The sequence below is a fragment of the Trichomycterus rosablanca genome, chromosome 11 (assembly GCF_030014385.1).
Source record: "Trichomycterus rosablanca isolate fTriRos1 chromosome 11, fTriRos1.hap1, whole genome shotgun sequence".
NCBI classification, from domain to species: Eukaryota; Metazoa; Chordata; class Actinopteri; order Siluriformes; family Trichomycteridae; genus Trichomycterus; species Trichomycterus rosablanca.
Window position 1 is genome coordinate 15310485 of NC_085998.1, and position 18118 is coordinate 15328602.

The 18118-nt window shown below is 37.9% G+C and overlaps 1 protein-coding gene across 1 annotated transcript in view; it reads left to right on the plus strand.

Moving 5' to 3' along the window:
• The first annotated feature begins 8910 nt into the window (after positions 1-8910).
• The window catches only part of ppfibp2a (PPFIA binding protein 2a), a 29565-nt gene continuing 20357 nt past the window's right edge, over positions 8911-18118 (plus strand). Inside the window, exons 1-4 of the mRNA XM_063004474.1 lie at positions 8911-8992; positions 14418-14510; positions 17400-17511; positions 17848-17880. Of these exons, the coding sequence (XP_062860544.1) occupies positions 8945-8992; positions 14418-14510; positions 17400-17511; positions 17848-17880 (286 nt within the window). The 5' untranslated portion in view covers positions 8911-8944. The remainder of the gene's footprint in view (positions 8993-14417; positions 14511-17399; positions 17512-17847; positions 17881-18118) is intronic.

The window sequence follows — 18118 nt, forward strand, 5'->3', positions numbered from 1 at the left end:
CTGAATAATATTGCACGCCCCACTTTTCAGTTTTTTATTTCTAAAAAAAGTTTAAAATATCCAATAAATTTCGTTCCACTTCACGATTGTGTCCCGCTTGTTGTTGATTCTTCACAAAAAATTACAATTTCATATCTTTATGTTTAAAGCCTGAAATGTGGCAAAAGGTTGAAAAGTTCAAGGGGGCTGAATACTTTTGCAAGGCACTGTATACTGTTTTGATAATGATGACAAAATATTGTTATAGAATTCAAAATGTTATGTATATGTATGTATCTATAGCAGCTTTATTAATCACATACTGTTGTAAAATATAAACTGCAGTGGCCCAACGCATCTAAACACCCATTCTAATTATTGGGTTCAAGCATATCACTCACACCCATTCCTAACAGGAATATGAAAAAATTTGGAATGGTCTGGGGAAGGCCTTTTTCTGTTCAGCTTAAGTATGCCCTTATGAATTAAGCAGGGTCCATAAAGACTGACAAGCTGGCTTTGGTGAAACCTCAGCAGCCTGCATTTAACAAGTCCTGGTCTCAACTCAAAATGCTTTTGACCAAAATGCTTTTGACCAAAAAATGTAAGAACAGTTCTAGATAGAGTATACATTATTATGTTTTCACCATGTCAAAATATACTGTAGGAAATTTGTTGTTATTGTAAGAACATTTGCTTTAGCTGATACTAAAAATTAGCTCTTATTTGTCACAGTCTCGATCATCTTCTCAGTAAAAAAATCATTATAACCAAAAGTAATCAACACCACTTATTATTACATCTTTTAATAGCTAGCTTTTACAGTCCTGTTTAGTGGTTGGGGGTTTGATTATTATTATTATTATTATTTTTTATTTTTTATTTTTTATTATTATTATTATTATTATTATTATTATTATTATTATTAGTAGTAGTAGTAGTAGTAGTAGTAATCTTAGCAGTAAAAGTAGTATTAGTAATATTTACAATTCCATTGTACTGTACAGTTTATTTAGAGTGTTTCAGTAACTCATTTTTACAACCCATCACATGTGTAGTTTTTCACACATCAGTGATATATTTCACCGTTTCCTGCTCTGCTACTGCCCTGTGCACATGTTTAAAACATAGATTAGATCTGTAAATAAGGGCAGTTCTAATGCAATCATTTAGGAAAGGTTTTCTTTATACGCTTACACACTTACATGATATCTACAAATAGCTTACATGGAATGTATTGTAGTTAGGTAACATTACTACTCTGGATGTGTGTTCTTTGTAATATCAGTTTGCCAGAACTGTAACTGTAGCTTCTTGGAACTGTAACACTACCTGTGACTGGTTGCTGGTATACAGGTCACCCTGCGGGCACTTGGGAACAACGAGAGCTATCAAGAACGGCTTACTCGACTAGAGGGAGATAAGGAATCACTTGTGCTACAGGTAAGCTGTTAGCATTGGTATTGTTTCTTTTATTATTGTCATTTTCATATGTTTTAAAAGTGACATTTAAAATGTTGAAATATAGACTGGAACTATATGTTCCTTGTATACATTTTCTTACAGTGCCTACCTCTGTGGAGATCCTAAAAGATCACTATATATTTATATAGTATACAGTAGCTTTATAAATTGATTCATTTGAACCCTGCATGCTTTGACTTGTACAAACTTGTAACGCTGCAGTGATTACATTATATGAAGAGTCATAACACATAAAAGCATCTGTTCTTACCCTTTAAAGAAGTGTTCCTATATATACAAAGATCTTAAATTCCATTTCACTTGTTATTGTTATAACATTTGTATTGCTCCATAATGAGAGAATGATTAGCATATATACTGTTTTGATAATGATGAAAAATATTGTTATAGAATTCAAAATGTTATGTATATGTATGCATCTATACCAGCTTTATTAATCACATATGTTGTAAAATATAAACTGCAGTGGCACAACGTATCTAAACACCCATCCTAATTATTGGGTTCAAGCATATCAGTCACACCCATTCCTAACAGGTATATGAAAAATTTTGGAATGGTCTGGGGAAGGCCTTGTCCGGTTCAGCTTAAGTATGCCTTAAATTAGGGGCCATACAGACTTAATTTGACAAGCTGGCTGTGGCGGAACCTCAGCAGCCTGCATTTAACAAGTCCTGATCTCAACTCCTTCTAACAATGTTGGGATAAACTGCAATGTTGTCCAACGTCAGTGCCTGGTCTAAAATATTCTGCATTGAGCAGAGGGGTCTGGCTCACAATTAACGTTTCAGTTTATTACAAAGTTTTTTAAATGTATTTCATTTAAAAGCATCTAAAAGCAATGTATCACTTATTTCAATTTCCAAACCCAGATTTATCAGACCGACAGATGGGCCACTTCTTTAAATAACGGTGGTGTGCTTTGAACCTTTTCGGCTAATATGTGGCATTGCACATAGTGATCCTTGATTTGTCCGTGGCTAGAAACCTGACCCTTGGTAATGGGTGTTTTAAAGAAGGACAAAAGTTTTGTACTTTCGTCACTCTGTTGTGCTGTTTGACAACTTGTGCTGCCTTTGCCATTCAGGTCCTAGATATTCCTACTTCACAATGACAGCAATTACAGTGCCCAGGCATACAAATGGTTTTTTGACTAAATGGGCACAAATTTACTCAGACATACTTTTAAAGTCTTTTGAGAGACCTTTTCAGACAAGTGGTGGTTGTTGTAGCTGAAAGATCACTCTATTTTAATGGCATTTGTTTTTGAAATGGAATGTCCAACACGTTTATTTTTAGGTGTCCAAATACCTTTAGCCATATAGTGTATATAGGGAAAAACAAATGTGGTTGATTACATCTATTTTCTCCTTACTGTATTTAGAGTTATTAAAGTTGCAGGTTCAGCTGGGCAAAATTTTGATAAATTGAGTTAGAGAAAGTGCCTCGTCACTGAACCTTTCTGTTGATATGGACTAATTACATGGCCGTATACTTGATTTTATGCACGAGTAAGCAAATGAAGTAGCTGGTTAACCTGCACAATAGCAAGATCATATCACACAATTACATGGATTTGAGCTTTGGACAAGTATGTCTTTTGAAATGTAGTCCATCAGGCTACTAAAACCTGTTTACTATTTCCAGACTATGATTACTGTATGGATTTAGTTTTGCTTTTGATTCTCAGGATTATGTGCATTAGATTATAATGTGGTAATTCATAATCTATGGGTGTGGACATGTATTGCTAGCATTGTTTTGCTTAATGCATACTGACACACAGTTTGGAATGTCTCTAATGAAGACAAGGGCAGAAACAACAGCAAAGGAAACATCCAGAGTAGGAGCAGATTGTATTCATTTATTTTTGCAAGGAAAGGTTATGTAGTTGAGTGGAAGAAAACTTGTCTTGTGTAGTTCATGGAAGATCTTGTCATTTGTGAAGACTTTATACTGCGGTTGACTTATTGTATTGTACTCATATGTACCAACATAAACACAGGTGAGTGTATTGACGGACCAGGTAGAGGCCCAAGGGGAGAAGATCAGAGATTTACAGAGCTCCCTAGAGGAACACCAGCACAAGCTTAACTCAACTGGAGAGATGCTGCAACAGGTACTAAACCATAAAGCATTTATATTCCTAATAATATAAATAAATACATCACATTGTCCTAATAAACCAAGTAGTTTAATGATGCATCTTTAAATGTTAGTGTTGGTGGTGTTGGATTTTTGTATTTTACTGCTGTGTGGGCTTCATCCCAAAAACATAGCTGTAAATGAATTGACTACTTCAAACTGACCCTAGCTATACACCGATCAGCCGTAACATTTAAACCACCTCCTTGTTTCTAGACTCACTGTCCATTTAATCAGCTCCACTTACCATATAGGAGCACTTTGTAGTTCTACAATTACTGACTGTAGTCCATTTGTTTCTCTGCATGCTTTGTTAGCCCCCTTTCGTGCTGTTCTTCAACAGTCAGGACTCTCCCAGGACCACCACAGAGTAGGTTTTATTTGGGTTGTGGATCATTCTCAGCACTGCAGTGACACTGACATGGTGGTGGTTTGTTAGTGTGTGTTGTGCTGGTATGAGTGGATCAGACACAGCAGCACTGCTGGAGTTTTTAAATACCGTGCCTATTCACTGTCCACTCTATTAGACACTCCTACCTAGTTGGCCCACCTTGTAGATGTAAAGTCAGAGACAATTGCTCATCTATTGCTGCTGTTTGAGTTGGTCATCTTCTAGACCTTCATCAGTGGTCACAGGACGCTGCCTATGGGGTGCTGTTGGCTGGATATTTTTGGTTGGTGGACTATTCTAAGTCCAGCAGGGACAGTGAGGTGTTTAAAAACTCAGTCAGCATTGCTGTGTCTTATTCCCTCATACCAGCACAACACACACTAACACACCACCACCATGTCAGTGTCACTGCAGTGCTGAGAATGATCCACCACCTAAATAATACCTACTCTCTAGTGGTCCTGGGAGAGTCTAGAAACAAGGAGGTGGTTTTAATGTTATGGCTGATAAGTGTATGTGAGAAGTGGAAATCTGTGGGTGCATTTGCATTTTGCAGATGCATTTTTATGTTAACTGTTCTAGAGTTTTGTGTGGAGGAACTTCACTTGCGTAGAACCTTGACCTCGACCCCACTGAACACCTATGATACAGATTTAAGACTTTTTTAGCAACTTGAAAGCTGTTATGCACAGCTGTTGTTCTGACTACCTTATATTTATTTGTTTACTTAATAATGCAACTTTTACTATTTTTAGTATTTTATTTAGTCTAGAAAGTGTGGTTGGAGGTCAAATTAGGCAAACAATGCTGACCTGTGTCCAGGCAAATTGTAAACATCTGTGCTAATCAAAGCCTTTGCCAGGGGTAACTATATTGTAAGCTTTGATTAACTAAATTTCAGTTCTTATGAACCTTAAAGTGGATTGTAAAAGCAGTCATTATGTTTATCGTTGCAGGTTGTTTAGTCTATCTGGAACTATTTACCAAAACTTCTTGTCTGGCTTTTGTTTGTAACGTTCTTTCAATTGTGTGGGTAACTTTACCTTCCACATTGTGTAATAAGTTCCATCTACCTTGTCTGTACTTCCCTTTTTCTGTAATTTAAATGTCATTATTTTCACATAAAGTGATTTCATTCTAGCCTAAAGTTGAACTACATGTTTTTTATTATTGAAGAACATCTGCACATAATGTGGTATTTCCTCCTGTAAAGATCCAAATTTCAGAGCCTCACATTACCTTGACAACACAAATATTTTAAGTGTCGAGGTGTTTGTGTAGATTTTGCCCAGTCTGGCTGGTGTATTTTGGCCAGGTGAGATTTATGATGTTATTCAAAAAGCTTGAATTTGAGCTAGACTTGATTTAGAGGCACAGGGTTTTTCCAACCTTTCTTTAAACGGCCCACATTTTGTCCATAAAAAGCCATAATTCCAGGAAAAAACTGGACTGGGATAAAGTGGTGGTAAAACATGAATAATAATAATAATAATAATAATGCTCGTCACATTTTGCATATGTAATATCTAGACATGGCTGTCTAAACAGGTGCTAGACTGGCCTACGTGCAGCTCAAAATACAACAACAAAGGCATTGTACAGTTGCCCAGCTAAAGGCCTGCATTATGTCAATTGGATTAATTGGTGTCTTTAGTCAGCAATATTTATTAAGTGTTGTTAAAAGAAAAAGTAATATAACAGTATTTAACATGCTTTCTCAATATTTTTAATTCATACACACTTATCCAAAAATTGTTTATAACAACTGAGTAAAAGACTAGACAGTACCACTGGCCTATCAAACACAGTCTTGGACAATTTTGTATCTTCAATTCACCTCAATTGCATGTCCTTGGACTGTGGGAGGAAACCGGAGGACGCTGGCATGAGTGGTGAACAAATATAAAGATGATAGTGTGGTACTCCTTATGTGTTTCTGTAATAATCCTACTCAGTCAGCGTGGATGTCATGCAATTGGCAGAGTTAAAAGAGGAAGTGTATTTAAAATTACGGTTACTGTTTTTGGTTTTAATTGGCATTTACACACTTTCTTGACCTTTATGAAAACTATCACTACTGTACTACACACTGTAGGATAACCATGCTCATAAATGTATGCTTCACAAGAACAAAGTGGCTTAACATTGCAGCTGGTAGAGTGGGTGCCACACCCGCAGTAAGGGTTTTAGGGACCTGATATACTGGTGCTGGTCATAAAATTAGAATATCATGAAAAAGTTGATTTATTTCAGCAATTCCATTCAAAAAGTGAAACTTGTATATTATATTCATTCATTACACACAGACTGATATATTTCAAATGTTTATTTCTTTTAATGTTGATGATTATAACTGACAACTAATGAAAACCCCAAATTCAGTATCTCAGAAAATTAGAATATTACTTAAGACCAATACAAAAAAAGGATTTTTAGAAATGTTGGCCAACTTAAAAGTATGAACATGAAAAGTATGAGCATGTACAGCACTCAATACTTAGTTGGGGCTCCTTTTGCCTGGATTACTGCAGCAATGCGGCGTGGCATGGAGTCGATCAGTCTGTGGCACTGCTCAGGTGTTATGAGAGCACAGGTTGCTCTGATAGTGGCCTTCAGCTCTTTTGAATTGTTGGGTCTGGCATATCGCATCTTCCTCTTCACAATACCCCATAGATTTTCTATGGGGTTAAGGTCAGACGAGTTTGCTGGCCAATTAAGAACAGGGATACCATGGTCCTTAAACCAGGTACTGGTAGCTTTGGCACTGTGTGCAGGTGCCAAGTCCTGTTGGAAAATGAAATCTGCATCTCCATAAAGTTGGTCAGCAGCAGGAAGCATCAAGTGCTCTAAAACTTCCTGGTAGACCGCTGCGTTGAACTTGGACCTCAGAAAACACAGTGGACCAACACCAGCAGGTGACATGGCACTCCAAACCATCACTGACTGTGGAAACTTTACACTGGACCTCAAGCAATGTGGATTCTGGGCCTCTCCTCTCTTCCTCCAGACTCTGGGACCTTGATTTCCAAAGGTAATGCAAAATTTACTTTCATCAGAGAACATAACTTTGGACCACTCGGCAGTCTTTTTGTCTTTAACCCAGGCGAGACGCTTCTGACGCTGTCTCTTGTTCAAGAGTGGCTTGACACAAGGAATGCGACATCTGAAACCCATGTCTTGCATACGTCTGTGCGTGGTGGTTCTTGAAGCACTGACTCCAGCTGCAGTCCACTCTTTGTGAATCTCCCCCACATTTTTGAATGGGTTTTGTTTCACAATCCTCTCCAGGGTGCGGTTATCCCTATTGCTTGTACACTTTTTTCTACCACATCTTTTCCTTCCCTTCGCCTCTCTATTAATGTGCTTGGACACAGAGCTCTGTGAACAGCCAGCCTCTTTAGCAATGACCTTTTGTGTCTTGCCCTCCTTGTGCAAGGTGTCAATGGTTGTCTTTTGGACAACTGTCAAGTCAGCAGTCTTCCCCATGATTGTGTAGCCTACAGAACTAGACTGAGAGACCATTTAAAGGCCTTTGCAGGTGTTTTGAGTTAATTAGCTGATTAGAGTGTGGCACCAGGTGTCTTCAATATTGTACCTTGTCACAATATTCTAATTTTCTGAGATACTGAATTTGGGGTTCTCATTAGTTGTCAGTTATAAACATCAACATTAAAAGAAATAAACATTTGAAATATATCAGTCTGTGTGTAATGAATGAGTATAATATACAAGTTTAACTTTTTGAATGGAATTACTGAAATAAATCAACTTTTTCATGATATTCTAATTTTATGACCAGCAACTGTAGAGATTCATACCTACAGTTACTGTCTTTGAGGAGTCTTGAACATTCTTTTCATGTCTGTGTGGGTTTCCTCTGGGTACTCCGCTTTCTTCCCACCTCCTCAAAACATCCAGAAGGTGGACTGACTGCTCTGAATTGACCCTAGTTGTAAATGAGAGAGTAAATGTAGATGTGTATAATGCCCTCAGAAGGCCTGGTGCCTCATCCAGTGCCAAGTATTTCAATGTGGCACTAGACTCTCAACCTGACCATGATAAAACGGTTAATGCAAACAAATAAATAACAAAGAACAATAGGTTATTTGTTCTACATTTTCTGGCTCAACCCTTTGCTTTGTATTGCCTAGAGAAACTTATTTTCATGAGGAGTTAATTGTATGTTCCTTTCTTTTAAAAGCATGGCTGCTGATGGAATCTACAGCTTTGGTTTTTCTGATGGAAATCCACTCAGAGATGTGGTCATTTTGAGGTTTTGGCCTTCAAAAATAGACTCACCTCCAATGACACAGTTTAATATTTTCCATGTGCTTTCTTCAGTTTCTGAAAGGCACGAAAGCTCGCTTAAAAGTGAACTTCCCAAACCGGGTGTTTTTAATTTTTCTTTTTTGACAAACATCTGGATGGTAAAATTATCCTTAGACAGCTGGTGATGTCAGAGTCTGATTTTAAACAGAGGGTAAAGTCCTAAATGTTGTTTTTGTCATTGATACTGGTGTGCTTAAGAGTGTTCAAGTGAGCTGGTATTTTTATTTTCTTTTTCATGTTGATTGCGCTGTGCCAGAACGGAAGAAACAGCTGTCAAATCTTAACCATTTTGCCTGTCTTTTTAACTCACCTCTGGAGTGTTTTGAAGGAACTTTTCTTAGCTCTCTCGTGTGTCATTCAGTTACAGAGAGGGGAAGTAAATATAGCCCTCATAGTCCGTGTATATTTAGCCAGTGTGAAGCAGAGGATCAACAGAGCAGTGGATTTGTTTGAAGACACTTCGAGCAAAGGTTTCTCTTAGTTTCACATCTGTTTGCATGAGCGTAACACTGCGTTTATGGACTTGTCCAGGAGCTACTGAGCAGGACTGCTCTCGAGTCCCAGAAGCTGGATCTGATGGATGAGGTTTCCTATCTGAAACTGAAGCTGGTTGGCATGGAGGAAAAGCAGAATCACAGTGTAGAGAGACAACACAAAGCTGAGGTATTTTACAGCTGTTTATTCCATTCTTTGTTATAATAATGCTGGTAATAAAGAGTGAATTATTGCATTGAAGAAACAGAAAGATTTATGATAAAACATCTTTAATTTAGCCAGTTTTGAATACCATTGGGTCAGGATCTCACTTTACCGTCAGTGACTGCTTTGACTTTGTCAAATAATTATTATTTATTTTATTTTTTTTAAAGTTCATTTATGTTTAATGCAGTTGTAAGTGTAGTGAATGTATTTATGTTCTATGGCCTCAGATAATACGAGTAACAGCTCGATTCCTTATAATCCATCATGAGTCACTTCAGTATAAAATCATTTGTACTCTCGTTATAATTGTTTATTATGAATTGCTTTTACAATTTAGAATTATTGGCTTCACTGATTTATTGCAACTCACTTTTTTATCATTTAGTTTGAATTAATTTACTTTTTTTTTTTCATTTCAACTTGCTTAAGTGAAGTTTTAATGAACTAATGCTTTAGTGATTTAAACCTAATATAATGATTTATTTACAGCTCACTTAGTTGAAACCTCACCATTTCCTTTACATATTTAGTATGGATCATTAAACTGATTTATTACATTCTTCTTCTTTATTCTTCTTCTTCTTTATTTTTGTTTTTATTATTTATTTTTGTGGCTCACTTTCAGTTTTTTATAACTATATAACTATAACCACTGCCAGGTTGCTGCTGTTGGGCTCCTGAGCAAGGCCCTTAACCCTCAATTACTCATACTCTAATGTAAAACGCGTTGGATAAAGGTGTCTGCTAAATGTGAGAAAATGTAAGTGTCCTAAAATAGGACCAGTTGTAGCCTAGTGGTTAAGATACTGGACTAGTCATCAAAAGGTTGCTGGTTCAAGCCCCACCACTGCCAGGTTGTCACTGTTGGGCCCTTGAACAAGGCCCTTAACCCTTAATTGCTTAGACAGTATACGGACACAGTACTGTAAGTTGCTTTGGATAGAAATAGTCTGCCAAATGCTGAAAATGTAAACTATATGAGTTCTGGTTCAAATCCATTATATATACAGTATAACTAAGATGTTTTAGCACCAGCATATAACTATTTTTTTTCTGATTCGTTAGTAAATGTGTTGTCTTTACAGAATAAAAATAATATAATGTGGGGGAAAGTTTCCTGTATTGCTTGTACAGAGAGTACAGTGGCCAAACATTATGGGCAAATTCACACTCATGTAAGCATTTGTAGTGACAGATTGGTGGATTGTCTAACCCTAATTATAGTTTTTTTTTCAAAAGGAAAGCTTATATGTCATGTCTAATTGCTAGGTTTTCCTGGGAAGCTTATGTTTGTCCATGTAAAATATACCTTTCCCTTGGCTTTGTGGCGTGTGTGTGTTAGTCATGTGATTGTGTAGTTTAAATCTGAATGCTGACTGAAAGGAAACTTAACCAAATTAGTGCATTATGTTTTATCATTATATGTAAATTAGAGCATTTAAAGCAAACCTTAAGTTTCTGATGAAATATACTAAGCAATTACACATGCTGGTTTGATCTGTATTACTCAACCATGTAGTGCAATGCCAGACATAATCTCTTAACTCCCGTCCTCCAGCAACTGCTACACTGAATGGTCATAACCTGGCTCATTCCCCTGGCATGCCATGCTTTATTTGTGGGCAGTGTCGTCCCACCCTGGCCCTCTCCGCTGGACTCTATAGATAGTAATCAGATGTCAGCCATCTCACGCTGTGTTTTCAACCCCTAATATCACATGATACTTCCTCCCCTTACATGCCAGTCATTGCATAACCACTGTTTACACTGGTTTGAATGAGTGTCAGTTTATTTTGGAATGGAGTGCATAACAAATCAAATAGATTTATACATAGGAGTTTAGCTAAAATATAGCAAGAAAAAGTTTGTGAACCCTCTGAATTTACCTGAAGTTCTACATGATTTACTCATAACTAAACAATAAACTATAAAAAAACAACTGTGATTTTTAAACACCTTGATTAATTACTGGCAAAGTGTATTTTTTTTGGTAATTAAAAACTGATAACATTCTTTGAAAGTAATTAAGTTTCATGTAGATGTTGATTAGTGTTGCACAATACGAAGGTATTTTTGACTGTTATATGTTGTATAGACAACCTATTTATGTCAAACCACAGCATTTCGATTGGGTTAATGCTTGCTATTTCACAACCACTGGTTTACTCATGTGTTTTGGGTCATTGTCTAGTTACATTGCTCGTGTTATATTGGGTTTAAGGTGATAGACTGTGAAAATGCTGTGCACTTTACTGTGCACCCTCCACTATGTTTTAGTTTGAATGAGGTGTTGGCTTTTTTTTTCCACCCCGACCATATTATTCTGCATTCAGCAAAGTTGATTTAACATTGGGTCTTACTGTTTTATCCTCTCATATACATATTTTTTTTTTTTTACAAAGTGGTCACATGATCACAAACTTTCAAACAAAACTTTCAAACCAAACCTTTCGCTGCCATTTTGCAGCGATTTTGACTTAACAACCCTTTGGAACCAATTAAATTTGTCAAGGGTCCACTGTACATTGCTGTCATGCAGTTACTGTTTGCTTGGCTTTTTTCAGTCAGTAAGTCTTTGTTTGTATGTATGTGTGAGAGGAGGGTTAAAGCTTGGATTTGATACAGATAGATCAGTGGGTCCAATACAGACAAAGTACAATTGTTTGTGTTTTATTAGTTTGAGCAGAATTCTATTGCCTATTAAAATGACAGAATTTAGGTATTTAGGTTTGCAATTTGTATTTAACCAAACATTAAAGAAGTTTTAATATTTTAAGCTTGTTGCCCAAACCATGGAGATTTTTTACTATTGGCTTACCACAGGCAAAGGCCCACATATTGAAGTCATTGACTTGTGGAAAATGGTCATGTTCTTTAATGTTTATTCTGGCAGTCTGGGTTTATGTCACAGGATGTGCTAATGGCATGACCTTTGTGGTCTAAGCCCATTACAGCCCTAAAAATGTTCCTGAAATGAAATGTTCCCTAAATATTCCATCTTAAATGTGGCACAAGCAGACCCACTGATATGAAGCGTGCATTCCTGATTATATTTCACCTTGGTTAAATAAGCCCAGACATGCAGAGACTCATAAAACATCAAGCATGGGTTGAACTTGCTTACTGCCTCTTTTATCTTCATGATTTTGCTTTTCTTTTCGGTTCTTCCTTTCCGACAGAGTGTAGTGAATCTGATTAGTGAACTGCAGGAACAGATGTGTAGGATTCAGCAAGAGCTTTCTAGTAAGATCCAGGAGAAAAAGGCTGCAGAAACCCAAGAGGAAGGAGACAATGACCAGATTGAAGCTCCTCAGGATGAATCAGGAGAGGATGAAGAAAGTCATGTGATGGAGCAGAGCTCGAGTGAATTAGGTGCTGAGGAGCTCTGTCGCTGTGGGAGAGAAAGTGTAGGCACTGTGTGAAACTAACTTAAGAGCTGTTGGTCGATTGTTAGATTGTAGCATAACTGTGCTTGTATACCTGCCAAATACAACTTGTATAGTACTTGGTGACTAATATCAATATCTGATGGTTATAAAATGCTAATCTGTAATCGTTTTTGAAGTGTGCTTGATGATTATTATATGATGTAATGCCTAAAGTGTTTTATTGCTGTTTTTGGTCTGTGGTTTGGGAATGTGTCTTTCAGACTAACAATGCATATGCATGAAAGTAGGGTTTGTAATGCTTGTGCCCTAGTTGTTCAAGGTTTTAAAGCCAAATATACAGCAATTATCAACCAACCATCAAAACAAACACATGTATTCATTGATTTTCACTAAACGCTTCATCCTGGCCAGTCGTGTTTGGTCTGAGACCACAGTGAAACAATGAGCACAAGGCTGAAATGAACAGGGTACCAATACAGGGCAACACATATACATATTTACTTTTACACTTACATCTAGGGACAGTTAAGAATAGCCAATTTACCTTCTGTGTGTCTTTGTGAGGTGGTAGAAAACCAATAATCCAGAAAATCTATCGACCAATCTATGGGAAACTTGCTAGTATACACCGATTAGCCATAACATTAAAACCACCTCCTTGTTTCTACACACATTGTCTATTTTATCAGCTCCAGTTACCATATAGAACTTTGTAGTTCTACAATTACTGACTGTAGCCCATCTGTTTCTCTGCATGCTTTGTTAGCCCCCTTTTACCTTGTTTTTCAATGATCAGGACTCTCCCAGGACCACTACATATTAGGTAATATTTGGGTGGTGGATCATTCTCAGCACTGCAGTGACACTGACATGGTGGTGGTGTGTTAGTGTGTGGTGCTGGTATGAGTGGATAAGACACAGCAGTGCTGATGGAGTTTTTAAACACCTCACTGTCACTGCCGGACTGAGAATAGTCCGCCAACCAAAAATATCCAGCCAACAGCACCCTGTGGGCAGCGTCCTGTGACCACTGATGAAGGTCTAGAAGATGACCAACTCAAACAGCAGCACTAGATGAGCGATCATCTCTGACTTTACATCTACAAGGTGGATCAAATAGGTAGGAGTGTCTAATAGTGGACAGTAAGTGGACACGGTATTTAAAAACTCCAGCAGCGCTGCTGTGACTGATCCACTCATTTCAGCACAACACAATCTAACACACCACCACCATGTCATTGCCACTGCTGTGCTGAGAATGATCCACCACCCAAATAATACCTGCTCTGTGCTGGTCCTGTGGTGGTCCTGACCATTGAAGAACAGGGTGAAAGCAGGCTAAAAATGTATGTAGAGAAATAGATGGACTACAGTCAGTAATTGTGGAACTACAAAGTGTTTTTATATGGTAAGTGGAGCTGATAAAATGGGCAGTGAGTGTAGAAACAAGTAGGTGGTTTTAATGTCATGGCTGATTCATGTATGCAAAGTGACTAGCCACCAAGGATGTTAGAAACCATATTGAGGTAAACCCTTACTGTACTGGCTATGCCAATCTGCACCAACAATAACAATAACAACAACAAGATCAATCCATCAATTAACCATCAATCTTACATTTAGTGTTGATGCCATAAAGTAGCTGAGTTCAAACTTAGATTTCTATAAGTGTCTGTACACAGGTACTCTGGTTCCCCCCACCTCTTTGCCCAGGTGTGAGTAAGTGAGTAACCATGTGAATGTGTGAGAGCATGTTGGCATGTGTTAGAATGGCATCCTTTCCAGAGTATTACTCCTGCCTTACACCCACTGTTCCTTCTTGCTTTGTCATCTACTTATTTTACTAAAATATGTTGTTACTGTAAATACAAAATAAATGCTAGTTAATTACTCCTTACCAACTAAACAATTGTTTAAGCATGGGATCAATCTTGATATCTCTGTATGTAACTTATGATCATGCACTAATGCTATGATTTATTTTTATTTATTAACAGGGCCTGTTCCAAGAGCTAAAACTGCTCAAAAATAAAGTGGAGGAGCTTGAGGATGAAAAGTTGCAGTACGAGCGAAAACTTAAGGCTACAAAGGTACTGCCAGAGAAATACCTGTTACTTTTATTATACTAACACATAGATGCATCTTCCTCATGATTTTCTTCACCTCATTGTTTATATCTACTTCTTGCATAGTATTTGTTTACTGCTTTGGTTAATAAATTGGGATTGGAGGTATGGGTTGCAAAGATGCCCTGCCATAAAAGTGCACACTGCTGAGACACAGGACTCATTTCAGAACTCTACTTATCCATATACTTTCTTAGCCTCTATTCTAACATTGTCCCTTTTGTTTTCTAATCCAACCTTGCCTTGGTGTCTCCCTGCTTCTTTTTATTGCGCCGTCTTCCTACTTTTTGTAGTCTATTTCCCACTCTCTGCATGTATGCTGCCAGTCTCTGATGACTCAGTTGTTGAGTCTGAGCTTGACGGGGAGCAGCTGCTGGTGAAAAGTCAGTAGTGGGAGGAGTGGAGCAGCAGCCTCCAGGTGCCCCGTCCTCTCCCACTTTCTCCACCTCCTCACTTCTTTCTTGTTGTCGTCTCCACTCGTATCACACCTTTAACACCTTTTCACTCCTGCACTGCCTGCACTACCTCCTCTTATCTCTCAGTTCCTAGAGTGATACGTTTTAAAGTTGGATTTCTTTTCTGCATATGATCATATCTGTATCTGCCTCACCGGTCATTCAATGGGAACACAGTTTCTTCTTGCTGGGCAGCCAGGTTTCTGTCTTTTCTATCGTGATATTGTGGACACTTAGCCTGTACTTGGTCAGAATCTGTCTCTGCTCTGTATTAGAGATGGTATATGAAACATGTGAACTTTATAAAGAATGAAAAGTGACTGAAATACCTGAACTTGATAAGGATTAGGAAGGGAGTCTAAATCTTTTTGACCAACTTGTGTACAAATTGTCTGCTTGATGAATTTGTTTCAGTACTGCGGGTTGGGGTGTTTCACCCCAGTGCTGTTTAGGGTGCAAAGTAGGGAGATTTTACTTATCTGATGCTTTCCCTGTGTCTGTGTGGATTTTATCCGGGAGCTTCGGTTTCCTCCCACAGTCCAAAGACATGTAAGTTAGGTGAATTGGAGATGCAAAATTGCCATGATGGTGAACTGTTGAATCTGTATCTACCTGTCCTGTCCTAAGTGTAACCAAAGTGTAAAACAAACATTCAAATCCTAATAAACAAACACATACAAAATCTGATCTTAACATAATTGTAAGGAACAATCATACCACTTAATTTATTGATATACAGTTTTAATTGTGCTCTTTATTTTGGAATTTGGTAAATCAAGCCCATAACGCTAATTCGAATATAACTTAAACTTGTACAGTAACAAATGTGTCTCTCTACAAACAAAATCCTTAAACTTTGACCTTACTGACTGCAACTGACCCTGGCTCTGACCTCAGCCCTGCAGGGTAACACAAACTGCATGTGACCTAGGCTTTAAAGAGATTAGGATGGTTAAAAACAGATTCTGTTCCAAAAAGGTGAGGGAACAATCTCTGTTTGAATTCTTTAAGACATTTTATGCATTCTGAAGTTGGCACTCAGGTTAGGGCTGTGTCCTCACACTACGTTAGATTATGGCTGGTCAGAGTCATTTGAATGCTTTATTTACACACTATGTAGGACGCAGCCAGGAAATCACTTGTAAACAGTGTAATCAATCACCAGTAAGTAAAAAATCACCAGATAACATAAGTGTAAAGTTAACAATACATAAGAGTGCATTGGAGTATAGCAAAATTATAGCAATGAGTAAAAAAGGCACACACATACACAATATTTGGTGAAGCTAAATCTTATCATGACTTACACTAGGTACAAATCTTGTTAAGAGAACAAGATTATAAGACTACATTTAGAATGACAACTGTAAGTAAAAGCCTTTACTAAAACATTCTAAAATAGTTTAAGGGTCTCTTTTCAGGTCTTGCAATGCATTTTCTTGATTAATAATTTATCCACTGTAATGTTATGCTATGGTTATATATTAATATTACATAATCTTGATTGCATTTTGGTTTCAAGCCTCCCAAAGACCTTTCAAAAACTGAACTTACAAATATTTTTCAAATATGCGGTCTAAGCGCAAACCAGTGGCGATTCCATATGTGGCGGGAGTAGCAGAACAATTGAGACAAATATTTTCCAAACACTGTGTTGCAGTTGCTTTCAAACCCCAGAACACGCTACGCCAGAAATTAGTTCACCCTAAGGACCGGGTTCCTCGACACAAACAGAGTAACGTAGTGTATGCTGTTAGGTGCCAGGAGGATTGCCGGGAACTGTACATCGGGAAAACTAAACAGCCACTGGCGAAATGGATGGCCCAACATAGATCAACCTCTTCTGGCCAGGACTCCGTGATTTACACCCACCTGCAAGCCAGTGGCCACTCATTTAATTATGAAGATGTGCAGATCCATGACAAGGAGGAACACTGGTTTGAACGGGAAGTCAAAGAGGCCATCTATGTGAAGAGGGAACGACCATCTCTGAACCGGGAGGGGGCCTGAGAGTACATCTCTCACCATCTTACAACGCTGTGATAGGAGCTATACCCCAATCATGTGTGAAAGACACACATGACCATTGTAATTAATGGTCATTGTGATTTGCATATGGACCTGATCACCGGTTCCATTGTTATGCAATGGGCGGTGATCGGTCGTTATGCAAATCGGCTGCATATAAGGTTGGGATATCCACCACCAGCTCAGACTGAAGAAGTCACTTGGATTGAGTGGCGAAACGTATCTCTACAACAAACTTGTGTCCAGATGAACTGATTCAACTTTGTGTATTTGTGTACCTGCATTATTGAGCATGCATCAACAGATACAAATATTCTTGTTAATTTACAAAGACCAACAAGTTAATTTACCTGATATATCTCATCTGCAGGTCGAGATCTTAAACCTTCAGCACCTGCTTCAGTGTAAAAATGCTGAGATCGAGAACCTTCAGGCCCAGCTCCTGTCCAGATCCCCTGTGTCCATGGACAGCTCAGAAAGAGGTACATGGCTCCTGTTTGAGATAAACCAATCCCTGCGTTAACAGTTGGACCAGGAATAAGCTTTCATAGGTTAATCATATAATAGAAATGGTAATGGATGTAACTAATAAACGCATGCAGTGTGTCTGGGAACTAGCTGTATGCACCATTAGTTCAATGTTTTGTGTATTTTTTTTTTTAACATTAAAACCTAGATGGTGAGCCATTTCTGCTTTTTCAGGCTTATTTTTAGGTCTACTACTAAATTGTAAATAATGTGTGTACTGTAGCTTCTGCTTAGCTTTGTTTGTGTGTGGTGTCTAACAATGGCTGTGTCCTCTCCACTGCATTCATTAGAGGAGATATACAGAAGACGTCTCAACACCAAACGTAAGGTTTTAGCCTTAAATCTACATAAAGAGAAAAAAAAAAACAATCTCTTTTCCCCATCTCTGTCTATGCACTGATAAAACAAAACAGTATGACCACCCCGAAAAATGTGCATGGCAATAACTGTGCTCACAGGCAGTTTGTTGGGATGCCAAGACTCATTGATGCCAAAGGACATTTATGTTTGCTGCCTTTAACAGACACTTTTATCCGAAGTGACTTACACTTATGAACTGAA